Source organism: Pogonomyrmex barbatus, unplaced genomic scaffold (genome assembly GCF_055798465.1).
Source record: "Pogonomyrmex barbatus isolate J1 unplaced genomic scaffold, ASM5579846v1 scaffold16, whole genome shotgun sequence".
In the NCBI taxonomy this organism is placed as follows: Eukaryota; Metazoa; Arthropoda; class Insecta; order Hymenoptera; family Formicidae; genus Pogonomyrmex; species Pogonomyrmex barbatus.
In genome coordinates, this window is record NW_028297112.1 from 6,187,390 (window position 1) to 6,207,974 (window position 20,585).

Genomic DNA, 20,585 nt, shown 5'->3' on the forward strand with positions numbered 1-20,585 from the left:
AAGGAATTCATTCTTTATGTTACTTGTTATTTAATAACAATATTATTTTTTGTTACTTATCGTTATATGCAATATTGTTTTTTGTTAAGCTAATTTGACTATTTTGCGTGCGATAATTTAAATTAATTGCGATGTCAAAACTTTGCGATGTTTACAAAAGAATTAGATACAAGTAAGATGAAAAGATTTTTCATTCAATCTTTCTTAAGCGGTGTCTATAATGAGACTTTATTGGCTTGATAGATTGCAAAATCCTTTTAGGCCATTAAAATACGCACAAAAAGAATATGCGAAACAATCTATTTAACAAGTAAATAAAAAGTAAAGAAAAAAATTTTTTAAATTCACGTAATTTTAGCTCGTACAGTTGTTACATCAGATCTTCATTTCCTTAATACAAAAATTCTAACTTATATATACAAAATGAGTACGTTCCGCACTTCGGACTAGATGAATAAACAATATACATAACAATATACATAAAATAAACAATACTATATTTTTGGATTTATGATTGAAAGCTTAGAAAAAAAGTTTGAACTTGAACAGATTGTGTACGATTTTACGCGTATATATATATATATGCTTGGCGCAGATATAAAATGATAAGTAGAGCAATAATTGTAATTGATAGATCTTGCAATAGATGGCATTGCAGAGGAAAGATAAAGACAAACGATCTATGGGATCGATAAAACGTTCAATAAGCTTGCTTGCTAGAATAAAGTGAATTTAATTTTTTATCGAAATCGACTATCCCGCATTTCTTTTTTGTGCTATGTTTCAATTGCACAAAAGAATTTTGTAATCTGTAAAGCCAATTCAAAGATGCCGGCTGTAATGTGTCGATAATCCCGTCAGTATTTTCAATAAAAACAGTCAACATATAATTGTGTTTTTACTTTAAATATATATATATATATATATATATATAAGTTTTACAGTCTCATATGGACAAAATGATATAGTTCCGCACTTTGAATTACTTTAAAGAATAATACTGAGCTTGTAAAATTACAATCTGAAACCTACAACAAAAAAGATCTATGCATCAACAGTATGCGTATAATTATTTCTCATTTCGACGACATCGTCCGTCTTTCTTTTCGTGTACTCATTATCATCATAAAATCACGGCGTTGTAATCTGATTCCGATGAAAGACAAAGATGAATATACGAAAAGAAAGACGGACGATGTCGTCGAAATGAGAAATAATTATACGCATATTGTTGATGCTTAGATCTTTTTTGTTAGGCTTTTGATTGTAATTTTACAAGCTCAGTATTGTTCATTAAACTAATTCGAAGTGCGGAACTGTATCATTTTGTACATACAAAGCTGCAAAACTTTTATATTCGTCGAAATAAGACATCATGTTTCTCCCTTGCATAACGTATAAGACAAATGTACAAATTGTAACTTAAAAAAGAAATTTTCGCAAATATATCTGTCGTACGTTTTGTTAACTATTTCAATTATGTATACAATAGAAATATTAGAATCGAAATAATATTTGACGAAGTTCTGTGTTGATAGAGTGGCAACGTATGAGACTTGTCTTACGAAAAGCTCGGGTTCGATTCCCAACTACTCTCCGTGTCTCCGTTAGGAGATTATTCTATCCACTCATACCTCCTTTTTTTTTATCTTTCTTACACATAAAATATACGACTGATGTCTGAAAAATTTAATTAGAATAAAAAATTTTTAATAACATTTTATTTGCAAAATAAAAACATTATGGCGTATATTTGTGAATTTTTATCATGGTACGAGTGTATCTTTAAAAATATGAACAATTTATATATCATTGGACATTACAAATATATAAAATATATTTACAATATTTATATATATAAATAATGTACAAATATATTACATTATATATTTGTAATGTCCAATGATATATAAATTATTCATATTTTTAAAGATACACCCGTACTATGATAAAAATTTACAAATATACAGCGTACATCTTTTAAAATTACATAATCTAATATGTAATGTATATATATGCGCGCGCGCGCGTGTGTGTGTGTATGTGTGTGTGTGTGTGTGTGTGTGTGTAGTAGAATATGCAATGTTATCGCAAAATCTAATAAAATTATATACATGTTACTAGATATCGTAGACAATTAGTCAATAGCAATAATACAAAGAGTTCCATGTCTTTCTATAGCAAAGAGTCGCTTCACTATATGTGCAATATATACATGTTCTCTTTGAGAAAAATACAGTGTAATGTCCTTCGTATCCTGGCTTATAAAGATATTGGACATAGCGAACGTCGTGAAGAATGACTACTGCATTGACAATACATATATACAATATACATGTGTTTTCATTTATTTAGTAAAATGATAAGGTAAAAATTAATATGAGTAAACGGAATTAGTCGTGTCGATAATATAGACTTTTTAAATTGTCAATCGTTACCGACATTTTTTTAATTCCCTTTAGATGGCATTAACAGACAGCCGTCGGAGTTCGTTCTTCGTTTTAGGATCCCCTTAAGTGTCGGTCCACAATAGGTCATTTAAGCTTTAAGAAGTAAGAAATTGACCAATTACAATCGAATAAATGAAAAGAATAATCAACTATGATTGGTTAATTTCTTACGAGTTAAAGATTAAATACTTATTGTGGACGACACTAAAGGAATCCTAGAGTCTATTCTGTTTTATTGGCCAACCTGATTAATTTTCTGGCACGTTAATTTCCTAATTACATTTGCAGATTTAAAAATCCTTTTCCACAATTAAAGTATCTATATAACGTATATACGTATCTATATAAGTCATACCGACTTTATACCGAGAACGAAAAAATTTAAGAAATTTCGATCTTTTTTACCGACTCTTAGTCCAATATGGATATTGGTCGAGAGTTGTTAACATGTGCAAATATTTGCTTCATATAGAAATTTGGCAGCCTTTTGTACAAAATGAGACCGGTAGAAAGTGCGAATTACATGCAGAAACAATGTAGAGTTTTTACAATTAGGCTTGAAAACGTGATATAAAAGATAGCGTGCTGAAAATTTGTTCATATGTATATCATGTGTGTACAGAAATGATGATGAGTGTACGTATGTACACATAATGTATCTATGTATGTGTAGATGTGCATATGTGTGAACATCGGAGTTTACTCATCAGTTTAGCATCAGTTTAGCATTATTCTTCTATAAATCGATTATGATTGACCAATTTCTTAAATCTTACGTCTTAAAATTTCATTGTAGACACCGCTTTACTTCTTACAAAGATCAAACTCACTGCAGTTTTCATTATTTTCGACAGTTACAATTATCTGGGGATCAAGCATGTAACTTTACGTGAAATTTTTCACTTTTTACTTTTCATCTTTCACACCTTGACATTTCACGTGAAACTTTTCACATACAGCGATTATATATGTAGCTTGGATGCGTGGAAAATGAAATCATGAAACATAGTTTCATAGGTTTTATAGCTAATGAAAATTATTTTATTGATACAGTATTATATACATCTTTTAATAACCAATTGTATATGTACTACGTACACTTAATCCTAACGCAACCCTAATCTTCTCTAATTCCGAAGCATATTTATTAATTCCCTAGATTTCCGCCTTTTCACCACTAAGGTACATGGCAAAAAAGTTCACGTGAAAAATTTCATATTTTCACGTTTGAGAGAATTACATAATCCTGCAAAATTGTGATCGTAAGTTCACGTGAAACTTTTTACTTTTCACGTTTCCGCCTTAGGGGAAAAGTTACATGATCGACTTGGATCGATATTATTAAAATGAAAGTCAGCAAACGAAGCAAACGCGCCATATAACTAAAGCCAACGACACACGATGCTTTTTTTCTTGCTGGTTGCTAGCTGGATTCGCGTGCTTGTTGCATTCTTGTCTTCGATTGGTATATTTTTTTAGATCCAAAAGAATATACCAATCAGAGACAAGAGCTCAATGAGCACGCAATCCAGCTAGCAAATCAGCAGGAAAAAAAGCATCGTGTGCCGCTGGCTTAATATATCAAAAAGATACGATAAAACGTCGGGGTGGTCATTTCGCAAATATGAATTCAACAGACCGCGTCGTGATCTGTAGTTACAATCACATGTCTGTTACAGCTTTGTAACACATACTTTCCATTTTCCAGGTACACACTGGTACACACTGGTACATACTGATTTTATAAAATATGCGACTATTGTAAAGCTAACCTCTTTCAAATGATGAATTGAATTTTATGGAATCGAGCCAGCGACCGTGGATTTGCTAATTGTATGCTATATAATTATCGTTTTATGCTCAGACTATTACATAACTGTCGCTTTGCGTGGTACTGTTATTTCAAGCCACTCGAACTCGTGATTCACCTCGCGTATGCCCTGTATTTTGCACATTCTATGTATATGGCATTCAGTCTCGTACACACATCTTGCTCCATATATTTTTCAGCGAATCGTATAACAAGCGATTATGGTTGATCAAAGAATTATAGCAATCTGTTTCCTCGTGTGTTTTGCAATAGTATTTAATTTCTCCCTTCATCGCATCGAGGAAGGTCATGTAGGAGTCTATTTTCGAGTAAGTTGTTTTAAACAACAAATCTTTTTCCCATTTTCTCTAGTAATCTTATCGCTTTCAATAACTATATAAATATTTGTCAGGGTGGCGCATTATTGCCCCAGGTGAGCAACCCAGGATTTCATATGATGATACCATTCCTGACCACTTATCGTTCAGTTCAAGTAACTTTGCAAACAGACGAAGTAAAGAATGTGCCATGTGGAACCAGTGGTGGTGTGATCATCTACTTTGATCGTATAGAAGTTGTCAATATATTAGATGCAAACAGTGGTAAGTTATGATTGTAGACTAGTTCTTTATGTTGATATACTTTATATATATATTTTAATATATATTAATATGTGTGTCCTCTCACAGTCTACAATATGGTGAAAAACTTCACAGCAGATTACGATCGCACCTTAATTTTTAACAAAGTGCATCATGAGTTAAATCAATTTTGTTCTGTACATACACTACATGAGGTATATATCGATTTGTTTGATCAAATTGATGAGAATCTCAAGACTGCGCTACAAAGGGACTTAAATGAACTAGCTCCTGGTCTTAACATACAAGCTGTAAGAGTAACAAAACCAAAAATTCCTGAAACAATCAGAAAGAATTATGAATTAATGTAAGTGATTGCTATGTTAATTAATTTTCTTTAGAGCTTAATTTTGTATATATTTTTATAATTTATGTTTCTATGATTTATGTGGTATATACTTATTTTGTTTCTATGATTTATATGGTATATACTTATTTTTATTCAATGTATCAAATTATACAGGGAAGCAGAAAAAACAAAACTGTTAATATCCACGCAACATCAGAAAGTAGTGGAAAAAGATGCTGAAACTGATCGCAAAAAAGCAATTATTGAAGCTGAAAAGGAAGCGCAAGTTGCAAAGATTCAATATAATCAAAAGATTATGGAGAAAGAATCCCTGCAACAAATGGCAGCGATAGAAGATGAGATGCATTTAGCGAGACAAAAGAGTCGGTCAGATGCCGAATTTTATCAGATGAAAATGCAAGCTGAAGCAAACAAATTACTCTTATCCAAGGAATTCTTAGAGCTCAAAAGATACGAGGCATTGGCACACAACAACAAAATATATTATGGGCAAGACATTCCAAGAATGTTTGCATTTGGAAGTTGCTCGAATAATGCCGATCTCAAATCTAGTAATAACATTGAACAAAAGAAGTTATGAGCGATAGATAACATTAGAATTCATATCTCATTTTTATGATTATTACACAAAGTGAAACGTGAGAAATCTTATCTCTTCAGATGAATACTTTTATGATAGATGAAAAATTGAATTGTACAACTTGTATTCGTGAGCGAGCACATTTTTTCTATATAAAATATTATGTACACGATTTTAGAATTCTAAAACATTTATTCTCGTCTCGTAAATTAAATTATATAGGATTAAAATTTGTATAAATGTGTTTATTTTAAATTCATTTAGATGAGAGGATTATAAATATGTATAAATGCACTGCCTTTTTTTATTATGCAATAGAAACAATGATTTCTTTTCACAATACAAGACAATGCAGCATTATGTGGCAATTATATCAATTCTTAATATAAATTACATATGCATAAAAAATAACTAAGAATTTGAATTGAAATAAAATTCAGTTCAATTATACTTACATCTAATAATTGTTTTAATCTCGGCTCTTCTTTTTCTAAAAAAAAAATTTATTTTATGTAAAAATATTATATTTATATTATATTTTTTGTTTGTATGATTATGATTTTTTTCAAAACATTTGACATTTTGCGATGACTTGTATTTATATTAAATTATATAATCTATTTTTCTGCTTACAATTTTACTCTCCTTTGATTTCTTCTACATAAAAATACAAAAAATATATAATTAACAAAATTTATTCATTTATTTTCAATTATTACATTATTATGGAATAAAGAAAATATATTAATAAAAAATTCAAAAGTCCACACAATTTTTCTATTTATTTCATACATAATTCTGACATTGCTTCTTTGCAAAGAAAATTAAATCTTTTTTTTCACATTTACACAAGTTCAAAGAAATAATAGGAATAGGATGTTATTTAACTTTTTTACGATTTTCTCTCACTTTGTGAAGATAAACTTTGGACTCTTTTGATGGTAAGGATTTAACATCGCTTATATTTTGATTTAGCGTTCGTAATTCTTCCAATCCTCTTTTAGCTAATTTTCCTTCTGGAGTGGTCGCCGGTTCCAAAAGAAGCATAGTCAAAGCTTTCTTTAGAAGATCCCTTGCTCCTTCTAATTGGCGAGCCAATTGCGCTGAAGAGATCTCACACGTGGAATAAGACTGATTTGCCAATATTATTAGAGGCAGATGCATCTCGTACAACATTATACCTAAAATCGATATTTATAATATTGAAAAAAAATCAATATAATATTGACACTTTTCATAATCAATATACCTTTGTCATGTGTTATAAAACATAAATAGTATTAAAAAGTTGTCATTACTTTTCTCAGATATTTACATTCTCAGTAATTTACGTTTAAATATTTAACTATAGTGCAGTGTGCAATTAAAATTAAATATCTAATAATATATAGTGAATTTCTACCTTTTAAATGTGATATGCCTGGCTCTGTTATATCTAAAACATTATAGATTTCCGTACATGTATCTAACATCTTTTGTATAATCTCTTTCTGAGGATTGAGAGATGTTATTTCTTTTCTGCAAACCGTCAACAATTTCTGCTTTAAAGATAACATTAGGAAATGATTGGTATGCAGCGAACGAGATAATCTCCTGAGCAAACTGTCTATTTTCTGAAAAATATTAGATTATTGTGTATCAATGAACAAAATCGTAAAATACCAAATATTTTTAATGTATATATAATAACCGAACCTCTATGTCATCATCACCGCATTCGTCGATGAGTGTTCTGCATATATTCAATGTAGCTCTGATAAGACGGCCGCTGTAGGTCCTCTTGCACATCTGACATTGCCATCGATTCTTTCGTTCATAAGGATCGATGATGGAAGTATCTTGCATACCTACGAATCCTTTTTTGCAATGCGGACATAGTACGCTGCTTAAATGTGACTGCAATTCGTACGGATCTTTACATAGAGAACATTCGCATTCGAAATATTTTCCCTCTCGAAGATGCTCTTTTCTGTCAGCTGTACCCTAATAATTGAATGCTCCTGTTAATTTTTATATAAAATAAGAAAATATTTTTTAAAGTTTCAATCAACACATCGTTGTCGGTAAAATGATATAGTTTCTTTTAAATTTAATAAATAAATATTTTTAAGGCTCGGTTGTCTCTCTGCAGCCATATTAAATTATGGCGTCAGAGGTGAGAAATGACATGTAAAAAGTTTCTTGCGTTCTATAGCTTTATCTTGTACTTTTTCCTTAAAAATATGATATTTTCGTATTCTTAAAACTTGTATATATGTCGGTTGCAAATATGTCAACTTTCGTGTTATATTTCTTAAAATTTTTGTTAAAATTAACTGACCAGCAACGATGAGGTGTAATTAAAGAGGACAGGATCGTCTTGTTTAATCGCTATGCTTGCATAAATGGTCAATTGAAAATTGTCGTCCACAGTGAGGTGGGTGTTGCCCCTGCAGTCGTGAGTCATTAGAGTCGCCTCGTTGTATAAACCTCGTAGAAGAAGACTACCATCAAGAACGCCAGGCGAACGCAATTCAAAAGCATTTACATCCAAAATGCCGCACAATTTCTGCATTAATTCCACGCTCGCCGGCTCGATTTCGGCGGGCATGCGGAGTTTCTGGAGCACCTATATTACATAGGATAAAAGGTAGAGTTTATGAGTTAGGCATAAATTTTGGGCTTCATTTATTATAAATTATATTTTTTCATGAAAAAATGGTAAATGTCACAAAATTTTTCAATATTTATTTTAATTTTAACAATTATCAATAGTTTCTTATTTATTAAAAACATGTTCTACATTTTATTAATGCCATTATGCGTGATATTGTTAATTAAGATTAAATATAACAATGCGTATCAATTTATTAGCTATAACATGCTATAACAATCCGAGCAAAATTATATTTTAAAAAAAGTAAAAAGATGACGCCAAGTTCACGTGCCTCTAATTATTTTATATACGTTAATTATTTTTTATTTTATTTATATATAAATATCTCCATATTTGTAAATAAACCGATCATTACTTTTACAAAAGGTATTAAAAATTGATGTCCAAACTTGTAATCCCATAAAATAGAAAAAAAGAATTTTAAAAAAAGAAATAATTCTATTATAGAAAACTAATATTAACTTATGGTCATTTTATGTCATAAAATATAATTATTATACTTGGATTTATATATAATATAAAAATTTTGAAAGAGTGTGAAATAATACTAAAATTAAATTATACCAAAAGATTTGATATAAAAAACTAGGACGAGCTTGTAATTGTCGGAAAAAATTACTAATATAATCATCATACTTGTATCTATCAGATTAAAAACCTATTAGCGCCAGTTTGTAATTAGCAATAAAATTTAATATAATTAACGATCCTTATGATTATACATAATATGAAACATTTAACTATTAAAAACTTAATTTCAAAAATAGTTCCAGTTAGTTACAATAGTTTTTGTATGCATATAATTTTAATGACATTAAAATAATAATTAAATTGAATAAAATTTCTGATATATTTTTTTAAATATTTTTTAAATATTTTTTTACAATTAATTATACTTATTAAATATTTTAGTTTAACAGTTTTCTAGACAAAAATATAAATTTTTATCCTTATAGTGATTCAAAATTGAAACTTTTACTATACCTGTCGTGCACATACAGAATAATGAGACAATTACAAAACATCTTTTGTAAGCTTTTGAATAAATGAAGTTCTCAATTATTAAATATCTTAAGAATATTTATGTATTATATTTTGCTATTTTCTTTTATAGTAGATTAAATTTTTCTTTAATTAAATTCTGTATAGTAGATTAAATTACATATATAGCGTAATAATCTCAGATTTACGCAAAACTCACATTTACAACATTGACTTGTCTATTCCTCCAAACGGGAGTGCCAAGCCTTTTATCCAAATGAGCTTCCATACGATCTATTTTCTTCCATATAAGTGGATTCCTATGTTTTACTAGCCACAGTCGTAAGACCAATAAAATTTCCGCTGCATCAATTTCACTTCCCGCCAATAGATCTCGATTATCTCTAAATATTTGACATTCGTCATTCGTATGATGATTCGTTCGTATCTTCAAAAATAGGAAGAAGAAAATTAGAAGTACTTTCAAAATTGTTATAGCATTATATAATGCAGATTCTCAAATTTCATTATTATTTTGCCATTCTTCTTGAACGAGCAAAATTTTGTCGCTACTGATCGCATATACATATTTCACGAATGTTTTCACTCACGGGAGTTTAAATTTTATTCAGAAGAGCATATGAAAACGATTTCTTTCTTTCATATAATATAACTCAAACAGAACAAAAAATATGTTAATTATATTCTTTCTCAGGCTAGAGAATTCTCTTTGAAAATCGTCAATGTAATGTATTCCGACTTGTTACCTCACATGTTATGCCGCACAATGGTGCAAAGTTACATCTGGAACAAGCATATTGTTTTCCTTCGACAATTTTCGGTAATGAACGCATGCAGGCAAAGCAAAAGCAATCCTTCTTGTACACCATTGGACCGACTGCGATTGGTTCTTCTCGAATTATTACTTCTCCGGGCGCTATATTTTTAGCTGCTACAAGATATCTTGTAAACAAAAGACACAACTTGCAAATTGATTGTGCAAAAGTACGCTCAAATACATAGCGCAAACATATTTATTTTGTTTAAACGTCAAATTTATTTTAAGGATTAAATTAATTAATTAATTATATTTGTAACAAATTAAAATGATCATTTTCAATTCATCTTAATTATTTATTTCATTAATAATTAAATATTTAATTAAAATTTTAATGAGTTATCTCACTGCATCCATCGAGAGAATAGGAACATCATCTCTCTGGAATACCGGTCGTGGAGATTCGAGATATACATGTATATATATATATATATATATATATATATATATATATGTAGTGTATGTATATATGTGTGTGTACATCATTGAATTGTGACGTGTTATTCTAAACACGTTATTTGCGATAAATATCACACGCTTCTATAGTCAAAACGATAAGATGCCTGCCCGGTAAGCAGGAGAGCCAGGTTCGGTTACTGGCTGAGGTGATATTTTTCACAAAATAATTTCGAATTTTTACGACTGGTTCGTGGTCGGGCCCCGTGGCACGCGCCCTCCCTTCTTATCCTCTTTTTATAAAACTAAGATCATCAATAATTATAAAGATAATAAATTGGAAATTCACTTTAATTAATTGTCAATTCACTTTGTATTCATGTAGAGTGCGTGCAAATAACGAAAATGTCAAATAAACATATTTTGTCACAATTTGGTTATATAGTAATGCAGTTGCTATGTAAATTATGCAAAAATGTATGTATTAAATTGTAGCTGCGATTATACCTTCCAAGTTTTTTCGAGTATGCCACTTTATATTTGGTGATGGACATCATAATATCTCCGGATTTCTTCCTTTGAGTTAGCGACTGATCCGCAACTAACATCGACAAACAGGCATCAGTAATATGAACCGTCTTCCACCGGCACTCACACGATGAGTTGTATTATTAGATACGCATGGCATCGCCCGCAATCTGTAATGTTAGTATAGAACGTCACGCGTTGGCATTTACAACATAATGATGCAAGTTTCTTTATATTTATTCAACTATTCTAAATTAATCATTTTATTGAGTATATTATATATATTTATATATTATATATATTTACAAGAGGAGGGAGGGGGAGGAAGGAAGAGAGAATATAAAAAAATTGTTTGTAATACACATATATTTATCATAAAAATAACAAACATTATTACATCATTGTATAAGTTCTTTTCATAATTTTCATATTTCTTACCGAAATACTTTTTACTCCAAATGAAAATATTTTAATCAATATATTTATTATAAATGTACTAATATTTTAAAGGAATTAAGATATCTCTGTGTATTTGAGAAATATTTAGAATATTCTCATACACACACACACACACACACACACACACACACACACACACACACACACACCGCGCGCGCGCGCACATATATCCTGTTTTCTATATTCTATCTTTTATATTTTATGTATTTTAAAATATATAAAAAATATTTTTACGTAATTATATTATTACCGTAAGTTCTTGCCAATTAGATACAAACATTTTTCATACAATTTCCTTTTTTAGTTTCATAAAATCGTATACTTTAATTAATAATTGCAAAATGTCAGATAGAATTAACACCTGTTGAGAAATGTCGAAAAATATGGTGTTTATTACTATAATAAGTTTATAAATAACGAGATCTTACAACATATAACATTATACTTATAAATCATTTATAGATTGTTCCAGTTGGACTATAGATTCTTTTGCGATGAGTCCTATTTGTCCCTCGGCTGTATCTGATGATTCTAAGCTTAATATCGTAGCAGCTTCTTTTAGGATATTCGCAGCTTCTATCATTTTGGACTTCAGTCTGGCCTCGTCAATGACACCGGCATTCCATTGGCCTTTTGCCAAAAATAGTAATGGTGCGTGTAATTCGTATAATGTCATACCTGGAAAAAAGGAAAGGCAATAAAATTATTCATATGTTTTTCTTCCAATTTAGAAAACATATTTAAAAAGCATCTTGTACCTCTTATGCGACTATATCCAGGTTCCACAATGTCCAATATTTGAAGCAATAAACGACACATGTCGACTTTATGCTCCAATACGACATCTGGCAAATCGTCTAATAAATATTCATCGATCCGGCCGTACATTTGAGTTAATGAATGTCTAAAAAAACGTTATATCCCGCAATTTAGAAATTTAGATTTACAGTTGATTGCAAACTTCACAAATAGTTGAATTAAATTCGACAAAAAGATAAAAATCGACTTTATTGAGTTTAATTAATTTAACATCTATTATTTAGTATCAAGCAAATTATTACCTTAACATTGAAAGAAAGGCATGATGGGGATGTAAAACTGATCTGTATTTTTTGATGACGGCTTCTCTTGCATAAATTGCATCAGCTCCGTCAGCGCCACTAATAGCTTCAGCGGCGTCTACTTCTGCTTGAATAACTCGAAAAACTTTCCGTACTGCTTGACCATTGGTAGAAAAATCACAGTGCGTACATCTCCAAATACTTTCTGAATCTGAAAGATTCAGAAAGCATTTGTTAACCATATAATCGCTATTTTGATTGTTAATAAGCTATCGTTTACATTAGCGTCTAGATATATTAAAATACACTGAAATTGATATAATTTCAATTCCTGACGGGAAAAAACTTTATGTCATTTCATTTATTCGTAGATAAATGTAACAATCATTGCCGCACGATTGCATTGAATTTACAACTGAACTCAATAAAGCTGTAAATACCGGTTTTAATTCTTAATTTTTGCTTAATTAACATGATGCAAAATTAAAAAAAGATACAAGGAAAAAATGTAAATAGACGTTCTATCATAATACCTAAAGAATCCAAAGGCATGACAATTCCGTTGTCACATTTGTTGCATTTGAGTGAGGACATGTGAGTGCCCAATTCGGTAGGATCTGAACACCGCGGACACGCACATGCAAAATGCTTGCCCTCAAGTAGATGTTCTCTCCGTAACATTGTCGGAAGTAACGAGTGCGTGTAACTCGCGTAAAGTTCACCGCCCGCAGGAATTTTAAGCGTGGTACGCAACCGTATTCTGTAGATACAAGAAACTGTGTATACAATTGTTATTCGCACTTAATGTAGAAGTGTATACAATTGTTATTCGCACTTAATGTAGAAGCGGAGGAAGGGGAGCATATTTTTATCAGTATAATAATGCGTGAGACTTCCGGAGATCATGCGCGATGTGTGAACTAATTGAGGAAGAATTAGTTGTATACAATTGTGCACGAGTGTATAGCAAGTAAGGTATGTAAAACAGGATTGTTGCTGTTTAAAATACTTATTTTAAGGCCATTTTTATCAATGGAGATTAACTTTAATCTCAGTTTAACTTACTCTTTATCTTTTTTATTTTTAAGAATTAGAAAAAAATTAAGACTAAATTAAAACATCGAGGTTAAAGTAAATCTACATTGGTGAAAAATGAATATTAGTCTTTTCACTGACTAGATAGTATGATGTATTACTATTACAAAGTGTTTGCATTTTGTTGTGTTTATACAATATATATAGAATAGAACAATTATTAATTGATGTACCTGTAATCAATTGGCGATATGCTATGAGACGTGTTTGAAACGCACGAGTGATTCATCAAAGCTACCGTTGGATAAAGACCACGTGCGCTGAACCCTTTTGCTGTCCGGACTTCGAATGTATTAATCTCCAAGATCCCGCATGCTGTTTGTATGTACTCTTCCGAGAATCTGCGTTCGAAGTATTCATATCAAAGAACGTAATTCCATGCCAAAGGATTGAGTATATTCAGCGGAAGCGATTAATGGTTATTGATTTTTATTATTAGATCTTTAAATTTAATTCAATTACGTTGACAAATTACCGTTATACAATCGTTATATTTTATCGTTAGTATACCTGTCGAGTTTGAGTCGTTTTCTCAGATAATCCACGATATTGACGTGATCTGATTTCCATTGCGTTTTCTGACACCTTATTTCATTATGAGCCTCCATGTCTTTCACTTCCTTGTTCCACCTTTCAACATTTTTCTCCGATTCTAACAATAATCGCAATGGCGTTATACATTCTAATTGTGAAACGCCGTTTTCGTAGTTTCCATCCAGCACAGAGTTTACGTTAAACTTTTCGTTCACCTGTGCAAACACCTATTGAAACAGATAGATCTTTAAATATGCAAGATGCAATTATAATAAATAAAATAAAATAAAAAACATTTGCAATGAAGGAAAATCTATCGTTATCGTTATCGTTATTGAATGCTCGAGCTAATCATTACAATATTAAAAGTTTTTGCAATGTTATTTTCTTGCTTGAACATCTTAAACTAATTATTTTGATATTCTATATGGTCTATTCGCAGAATTTAGAAAACTGCTTAAAAAGATGTTTGATTCAAAACGCATACTCACCTGACACTCATAATCTTTATGTTGTGGAGCATTCTCACAGTCTTTGCCACAGACAAGCCATCCACATCTAGAGCAAAGTGGTTTGTCATCTGATCCAGGAGGCCAAGGTGTATAACAGGAGAGACATAAGGGATAAGTGCATGCTTTTGGCCCGACAATAAAAGGCATTTCTGTGACAATCTCTTCACCAGCTTGTAGTTCTCTACTCGCGATCATGTACCTGGGAGCACCAAATACAATTCTTCTAAATAAACATCCAATTAGAAAACGTGTGATTACAGTAATTATATTTCAACCCGAAGGCAATTTCTTTTCCAAGTCAGAACACATTAATTTCTTCCTAAAATCATTCGTCAATCATCTTTCATTCTATATTTTTATAAGTAAATATTTTATATCACATTTGGGTGATTTATTAATTTTAGTATATGTCACAATATACATTAATTCATTTGATTATTTCGATAACTCGGCGAATGTTTAATTTACTCAGACTTGATGCAATTTTTCATTAAGAGAAATTTCCCATCTTTCTGTTTAAAATGATGTATGAACTTCCATCCAAAAGGCTATATTTCATTTCAAGTTGGAAATAATTTGTCAGTTTCGCTTTTTCTTTCTTCTCACCTGCCAACTTGATCATTCTGCAAAATCTCATATGCCTGTGAAGCAAATGCATTGTTTTCCTGAAATATTCAAAGAGTGTAATGAAATTAGATCACTGAAACGTCACAAATATCTATACTTTTCACCAAGTTGTTCGCGAATAAATAAAAATGGATTCATTAGGGAGATGATCTCGGCTGCACTCTAATTAATTTAATCGGCAGAGTTACTTATGATAAAAATTTCCAACTATATAAAAATGAAAAAAATAATTTTACTAAAGCATATAAAAATTTGGCCAGCTATAGAGATCTGAAAATAATTTTGTTGAATCATCAAAATAATTAGGTATAACAAACTTGTAAAATATCAATATTTCAATATTATACCTATGATCAATATATCAAATTTTTTCAGTATTATCACCATGCTTAGATATCCTATCTATTATAAATTGGCCCAACAAAATTATTTTCCATTCTATCTTGTCAAATTTTTAAATGCTTCAGCAAAACCATTCTCTTTAAGTATAATTTTTCATTCTTAAACTTTATTTTTCACAATAAACATAAAATAAAAATAATATGTTATTCACATGTTGATATAGGTTATTTGTTAATAAATTTATCAGAATTTATCCATGTTTCTATAGAAACATACCGATTTTTGCGACATATTTGACCAAGAATCAGACTAGCAAGAATATATTCTTCGTTAACGAGACGCTGATGCTACGTCGATCAAACGGTCCGTATTTGAACTGAAGCAAGGACCGTGCTTACCACACGTTTTATATTCTCAGCTTATTAAAAATATCGCGTGCAAGCGCTCTGCCAATAGTGCAATCTAGATCTAGATTGGATTGGGCAGATAGAGATTGTATGGATTGCGACGTGTTACGATCAGAAATGTTGTCGCGACTACGTGGCTAGTATGTATTTTTGGGATTGAACGTACAGAAAGATTCAAAAGCTACTGTTTTCCCATATTCACCGCAACTGTGCTTCACACCAGTCCAATAAATCATTCCAATACGTGAACTAACAGTAACATTACAGCTGTTATTAAAATTTTCTACTCAATAATATAATTATTACACAATATATTTTGAAAAAATCAATATTCTAGATCATAATATCGCGAAAATATCAAGATGACAACTCCTTAAATTAAAGATAAAGATGTTAAGTGGATAGAACAAGTTATTCTAATATCATCTAATCTTCAAGTTCCAATTTGAATGTTTGTACTATTTAAAAATTATCTCGATCGAATGAAGTTTCAGTATTTCATCGTACGTGTGTACGTACATATATTGTATGAATCCAAACTCCGCGGGACGGTCGCGCTTCACTCGCGCAGAAATAGGCCCGGCACTCGTTTATCGTTTTCCTCGCACAACGTCGACACGCATGCGCATCCATTGTCCGTGAATCGTGGACTCTTTCTCTGCTTGTCCTCTCTCTCTCCCTCTCGTTTATCGCGACGTACTTGCAAAAGGATCGTGCAATCGTGTTTCTCTCGTGTCTATCCATAAGACTGTAAGTATATCATCGTCATGGAATTTAATTCCTAATGGTGATGGAAAATCCATCGTGCCGCGAGTCTTAAGATTACAGGCTGATCCGAATGCCAGATGCGAGATGGAAGTGGGTTAGAACAAATTCTCGTCTCGTTTTGAGAAACCGGCATGGAATCGCGATTGTAATGTCTGCCGTGGTACACAGGATGGATTTTTTAATCAAATCGAATGGGATTGGTTTTTTTGACGGAATTCGCGTTATCGTGTAAGAGAAGATCGTTTCTCTCATGCGCAGTGACGTGTAAAGCACTGCTAAGTTAGAATCTTGAACGATCAGCGGTGTCGGCTGATCGCGGGCTTATGTAATATACCCGGGCCAAGTCGATACTATTCTACGTACGCGCGTTGCGGTATATATCTTGCGGTATATATTGTGAATTCGTTTGTATTAGGATCTTTATAACAATGACTTGTCATTTTTTACGTCCGTAGGTCCGTAGGGAATTTCCGTTTTCTTCAGATTTTTAGATGCCAGTCGTACGTGTTTTGGATAATCAAGGAAATTTGTTAAATGTGTAGATATATCTTTGTTTTGTTTCTTTAATCTTTAATCAATTAATTAATGTATACAATTATTATATAGAACAGAGTACATTGTTGGCATATGTATCTCAGATTAAATTTAGACCTATTGTTTTATTATGATTGTCTATATTGAGCTTTCCACCTTCTTTCGATCTTTGTTGAGCTAGATTTCTTAGGTGAAGGAACGATAAGTCACTGAACAGATATTTTTAAGACATTGCAGATCATGGCTCCTCCAACTTACAACGACCTAGGAAAAAGTGCTCGAAATGTCTTTAGTCAAGGTTATCACTTTGGCCTGTTTAAATTAGATGTAAAGACTAAGACTCATTCCGATGTAGAATTCTGTTGCGGTGGTGTATCCAATCAGGATACAGGAAAAGTATTTGGTAGCTTAGAAACCAAATATAAGTTCAAGGAATATGGATTAACATTTAGTGAGAAGTGGAATACTGACAATACCCTTGGCACTGAAGTCAGCATCGCCGACAAGTTACTTAATGGTCTTACTCTTGGTTACAGCTGTACCTTCTCACCACAAACTGGGTGAGATATCTTGCTAGTATTAGTAATTAGTATTAGTAGTGTTGAAAATTCAAATCCTCTGCAAGCAATATTTTAATTTTATATTTTCTTTTTTTTTGATGTTGTTAGTTCCAAGACTGGAAAATTAAAGACAACTTATAAACATGAAAATGTGTCTGCAACTGCTGATTTCGATCTTAGTCTGTCCGCCGGACCTCTTATTTATGCCTCCGCTGTGGTAGGTTACCAAGGTAAATTTAAATGTCAATTATCATGTTACAAAAATAATTATTTATAAACATTAATCACAAACTTATTAAAAAATTTGATGTAAATCTCGAATCTTTTTGATATAAAATTGTTGAAAAAACTTTTAATATATTTAGATCTCTTATTCTTCTATCCCTTTGTCTTATAAATTCCTTATTTTGAACACATGAAATGTTTTATGAATAAAAGAGTAAACCTATAATTCAAATATTATAATTAATAATTTCAAATATTATACGTTAATTTCAAATATTATACGTTACATGAACGTTTGAATCGATATATTGCTTCATTTGCAGGATGGTTAGGTGGCTACCAAGCATCCTTTGACTCGCAAAGGAATAAACTTACGAGAAATAATTTTGCTCTTGGATTTACCGCTTCTGATTTTACTCTTCACAGCGCTGTGTAAATATAATTTACAATTACAAAATGTTTTCAATTTTAACATTTAAATATATTTAATAATTTTTTTTAGGGATAATGGTCGCGAATTTACTAGCTCAATTTATCACAAAATTAAACCAGATTTGGAGGGAGCGATCAATTTGGTGTATAACTCTAGCAATAACGTAACACAATTTGCTATTGGCACAAAGTATAATCTAGACGATGAGGCTAGTATTAGAGCCAAAGTGAATTCTAATCTTCAAATAGGTTTGGGATATCAACAAAAACTGCGAGATGGTAAGTTTAAAAATCATTGTCTTTCAAATCTGCGGAATTTTTTTTTATAAGTATGAGGTGCAACGTGAACATATCATATTTAAACTTCGTTTGAGTGTTTGTATAATTTTATTTTTATTGTTTACCAAATATTAAAAATAAAATGATATATGGAGGCATTTGTATGTTTCCAAATATAATCTTATTATTATATTTAATTAAAAAATATTAATTTGACATGTAATATATATATATATATATACATATGTAAGTATAACGAAAAAGAGTACATAATATACAGTACATATTATTAAAATAATCTATTAATAGTTTTCTGAGAATTGCGCTAAGTAGAAAGTACGCTTTTGGCAAAATGACAACCTGACGATATGGTCTCTAATAGTAATAATACTAATAATACACAATCAATGCAAGATAGAGTTATTAAAATAACGCAAATTTTTTTATGAAAGCATATATATATCAATAAATATTGCTGAATAAAAATTATTTATTAATAGGTGTAACTTTGACACTTTCTACAAACATCGATGGGAAGAATTTCGGCTCAGGTGGCCACAAGTATGGCATTGCATTAGATCTTCAAGCTTAAATATGAAGAAACGTTTATTATGAAAAAAAAGCATAAAATTTATCCTGTACGAAATATCTCATGACCTTTTGTGTCATAAAACAGGCGTGGCAGTACATGCTTCAAATAAAGTATTACCTGTAACGTATAGATAGGTTGATCCTTGAATAGATACCACAGAATATCATACATCATTTTAGATTAATTGAAGAGCACACATAAATCTATTATACATTTATGACCATAAATCAGCAATAATTTTTGTAAACGCATACAAGTTTGTATATTAGCTTGTAAAATTTTACACACACACACACACACACACACACACACACACACACACACACACACAATCTTTTTATCAATTCTTAATCAGTTAATTAAAATCCTTTCCATAAAAATTGATATAACGCGCTGAGTAATGTAAAAATAATGTGCAAATGACATAAAGAGAAAAAAAAGGCAACAATATAAAGAATTGACATTAATAAAAATGTATGAATAAAACAGAGATCTGTGTAATGTAATTTTCCTGTTTGCTTTGTAGGAAATATGCATATATATATATATATATATATTATATATATATATATATATATATATATCTAATCATGAAAATTATATTGTTTCATACATGTATTCATACATGAATAATATAATTCATTCAGTATTCAAACAGTATGAGAAATTTTCAAGAAACGTGTTTCAATTATTAAAGATAATGTTACAAATCATATATTTTGTTTCTTGCTGGATAAGATCAGATTAGCATATATGATATGCATATTTTTATGTGATCAAATAGGATTAATAATGTAATTGATAGTAAATGTATGCGCATCTTTTTCAGTTGATATTGTCACATATAGAAATATGATGCTTTCTCTAATTTATATGAATAATTATGCATACATATATGAATTATTATACATACATACATACATATACATATTAGAAGTTATATTATTCTCTTATTAAGAGAATAAATA

The 20,585-nt window shown here is 30.6% G+C and overlaps 4 protein-coding genes and 1 long non-coding RNA gene across 15 annotated transcripts; 3 read left to right on the top strand and 2 right to left on the bottom strand.

The window, feature by feature from the left end:
* The first annotated feature begins 3,997 nt into the window (after positions 1 to 3,997).
* Positions 3,998 to 7,101, top strand: LOC105429398 (erlin-1). Of its 6 annotated transcripts, none has more exons than XR_016138658.1 (5): positions 3,998 to 4,589; positions 4,673 to 4,862; positions 4,950 to 5,208; positions 5,365 to 5,849; positions 6,796 to 7,101. XR_016138658.1 is itself a non-coding variant. In XM_011642351.3 (5 exons), the coding sequence occupies exons 2-5, from the start codon at positions 4,482 to 4,484 to the stop codon at positions 5,789 to 5,791; spliced, it is 984 nt and encodes a 327-aa protein (XP_011640653.1). In that variant the 5' UTR covers positions 3,998 to 4,283; positions 4,461 to 4,481; the 3' UTR covers positions 5,792 to 6,411. The 6 variants fall into 6 exon arrangements, 5 of the variants coding, with proteins under 5 accessions (XP_011640653.1, XP_011640651.1, XP_088930251.1 ...); XM_011642351.3 differs by lacking the exon at positions 6,796 to 7,101 and having other exon boundaries at positions 3,998 to 4,283; positions 4,461 to 4,589; positions 5,365 to 6,411; XM_011642349.3 differs by lacking the exon at positions 6,796 to 7,101 and having other exon boundaries at positions 3,999 to 4,178; positions 4,461 to 4,589; positions 5,365 to 6,411.
* Positions 6,555 to 11,369, bottom strand: LOC105429397 (SET domain-containing protein SmydA-8). Its single transcript, XM_011642347.3, has 7 exons — positions 11,170 to 11,369; positions 10,196 to 10,391; positions 9,649 to 9,876; positions 8,112 to 8,399; positions 7,487 to 7,774; positions 7,194 to 7,404; positions 6,555 to 6,972 (listed from the first exon to the last, which is right to left on the bottom strand). Exons 1-7 carry the CDS (start codon positions 11,268 to 11,270, stop codon positions 6,671 to 6,673), a joined length of 1,614 nt encoding a protein of 537 aa, XP_011640649.2. The 5' UTR covers positions 11,271 to 11,369; the 3' UTR covers positions 6,555 to 6,670.
* Positions 11,370 to 12,021: 652 nt separating this feature from the next.
* Positions 12,022 to 16,971, bottom strand: LOC105429394 (SET domain-containing protein SmydA-8). 4 transcript variants are annotated; one of them, XM_011642340.2, is made up of 9 exons: positions 16,747 to 16,971; positions 15,458 to 15,516; positions 14,831 to 15,050; positions 14,316 to 14,566; positions 13,979 to 14,146; positions 13,244 to 13,470; positions 12,711 to 12,921; positions 12,408 to 12,553; positions 12,022 to 12,327 (listed from the first exon to the last, which is right to left on the bottom strand). In XM_011642340.2, exons 1-9 carry the CDS (start codon positions 16,969 to 16,971, stop codon positions 12,095 to 12,097), a joined length of 1,740 nt encoding a protein of 579 aa, XP_011640642.2. In that variant the 3' UTR covers positions 12,022 to 12,094. The 4 variants fall into 4 exon arrangements, with proteins under 4 accessions (XP_011640642.2, XP_011640644.2, XP_088930248.1 ...); XM_011642342.3 differs by lacking the exon at positions 16,747 to 16,971 and adding an exon at positions 16,097 to 16,365; XM_089074122.1 differs by lacking the exon at positions 15,458 to 15,516 and having other exon boundaries at positions 16,747 to 16,882.
* On the top strand, positions 13,469 to 14,903 carry LOC148937149 (uncharacterized). The gene is made up of 3 exons (XR_016138663.1): positions 13,469 to 13,685; positions 13,953 to 14,223; positions 14,782 to 14,903. It is a non-coding gene; the product is annotated as an uncharacterized LOC148937149 (long non-coding RNA).
* Positions 16,833 to 20,107, top strand: LOC105429395 (voltage-dependent anion-selective channel). 3 transcript variants are annotated; one of them, XM_089074127.1, is made up of 6 exons: positions 16,833 to 16,977; positions 17,758 to 18,089; positions 18,198 to 18,319; positions 18,638 to 18,746; positions 18,817 to 19,025; positions 19,526 to 20,107. In XM_089074127.1, the coding sequence occupies exons 2-6, from the start codon at positions 17,770 to 17,772 to the stop codon at positions 19,615 to 19,617; spliced, it is 852 nt and encodes a 283-aa protein (XP_088930253.1). In that variant the 5' UTR covers positions 16,833 to 16,977; positions 17,758 to 17,769; the 3' UTR covers positions 19,618 to 20,107. The 3 variants fall into 3 exon arrangements, with proteins under 3 accessions (XP_088930253.1, XP_088930254.1, XP_088930252.1); XM_089074128.1 differs by having other exon boundaries at positions 16,838 to 16,977; positions 17,767 to 18,089; XM_089074126.1 differs by lacking the exon at positions 16,833 to 16,977 and adding an exon at positions 17,330 to 17,495.
* Positions 20,108 to 20,585: the final 478 nt, after the last annotated feature.

Excerpts from the sequence above, each read along its gene's own strand:
- LOC105429398 (XM_011642351.3), top strand. The coding sequence starts at position 4,482 with ATGGTTGATCAAAGAATTATAGCAATCTGTTTCCTCGTGTGTTTTGCA. Across the intron at positions 4,590-4,672 it reads ATGTAGGAGTCTATTTTCGA|GGTGGCGCATTATTGCCCCA; the intron begins GTAAGTTGTTTT and ends AATATTTGTCAG. Across the intron at positions 4,863-4,949 it reads TATATTAGATGCAAACAGTG|TCTACAATATGGTGAAAAAC; the intron begins GTAAGTTATGAT and ends GTCCTCTCACAG.
- LOC105429397 (XM_011642347.3), bottom strand. The coding sequence starts at position 11,270 with ATGTTAGTTGCGGATCAGTCGCTAACTCAAAGGAAGAAATCCGGAGAT. Across the intron at positions 10,392-11,169 it reads TACTCGAAAAAACTTGGAAG|ATATCTTGTAGCAGCTAAAA; the intron begins GTATAATCGCAG and ends TTTGTTTACAAG. Across the intron at positions 7,405-7,486 it reads GCGGTGATGATGACATAGAG|AAAATAGACAGTTTGCTCAG; the intron begins GTTCGGTTATTA and ends AATATTTTTCAG.
- LOC105429394 (XM_011642340.2), bottom strand. The coding sequence starts at position 16,971 with ATGGATAGACACGAGAGAAACACGATTGCACGATCCTTTTGCAAGTAC. Across the intron at positions 15,517-16,746 it reads TTTGGATTCATACAATATAT|GAAAACAATGCATTTGCTTC; the intron begins GTACGTACACAC and ends TGAATATTTCAG. Across the intron at positions 13,471-13,978 it reads ATATCGCCAATTGATTACAG|AATACGGTTGCGTACCACGC; the intron begins GTACATCAATTA and ends TTGTATCTACAG.
- LOC105429395 (XM_089074126.1), top strand. Across the intron at positions 18,090-18,197 it reads ACCTTCTCACCACAAACTGG|TTCCAAGACTGGAAAATTAA; the intron begins GTGAGATATCTT and ends TGATGTTGTTAG. Across the intron at positions 18,320-18,637 it reads CGCTGTGGTAGGTTACCAAG|GATGGTTAGGTGGCTACCAA; the intron begins GTAAATTTAAAT and ends CTTCATTTGCAG.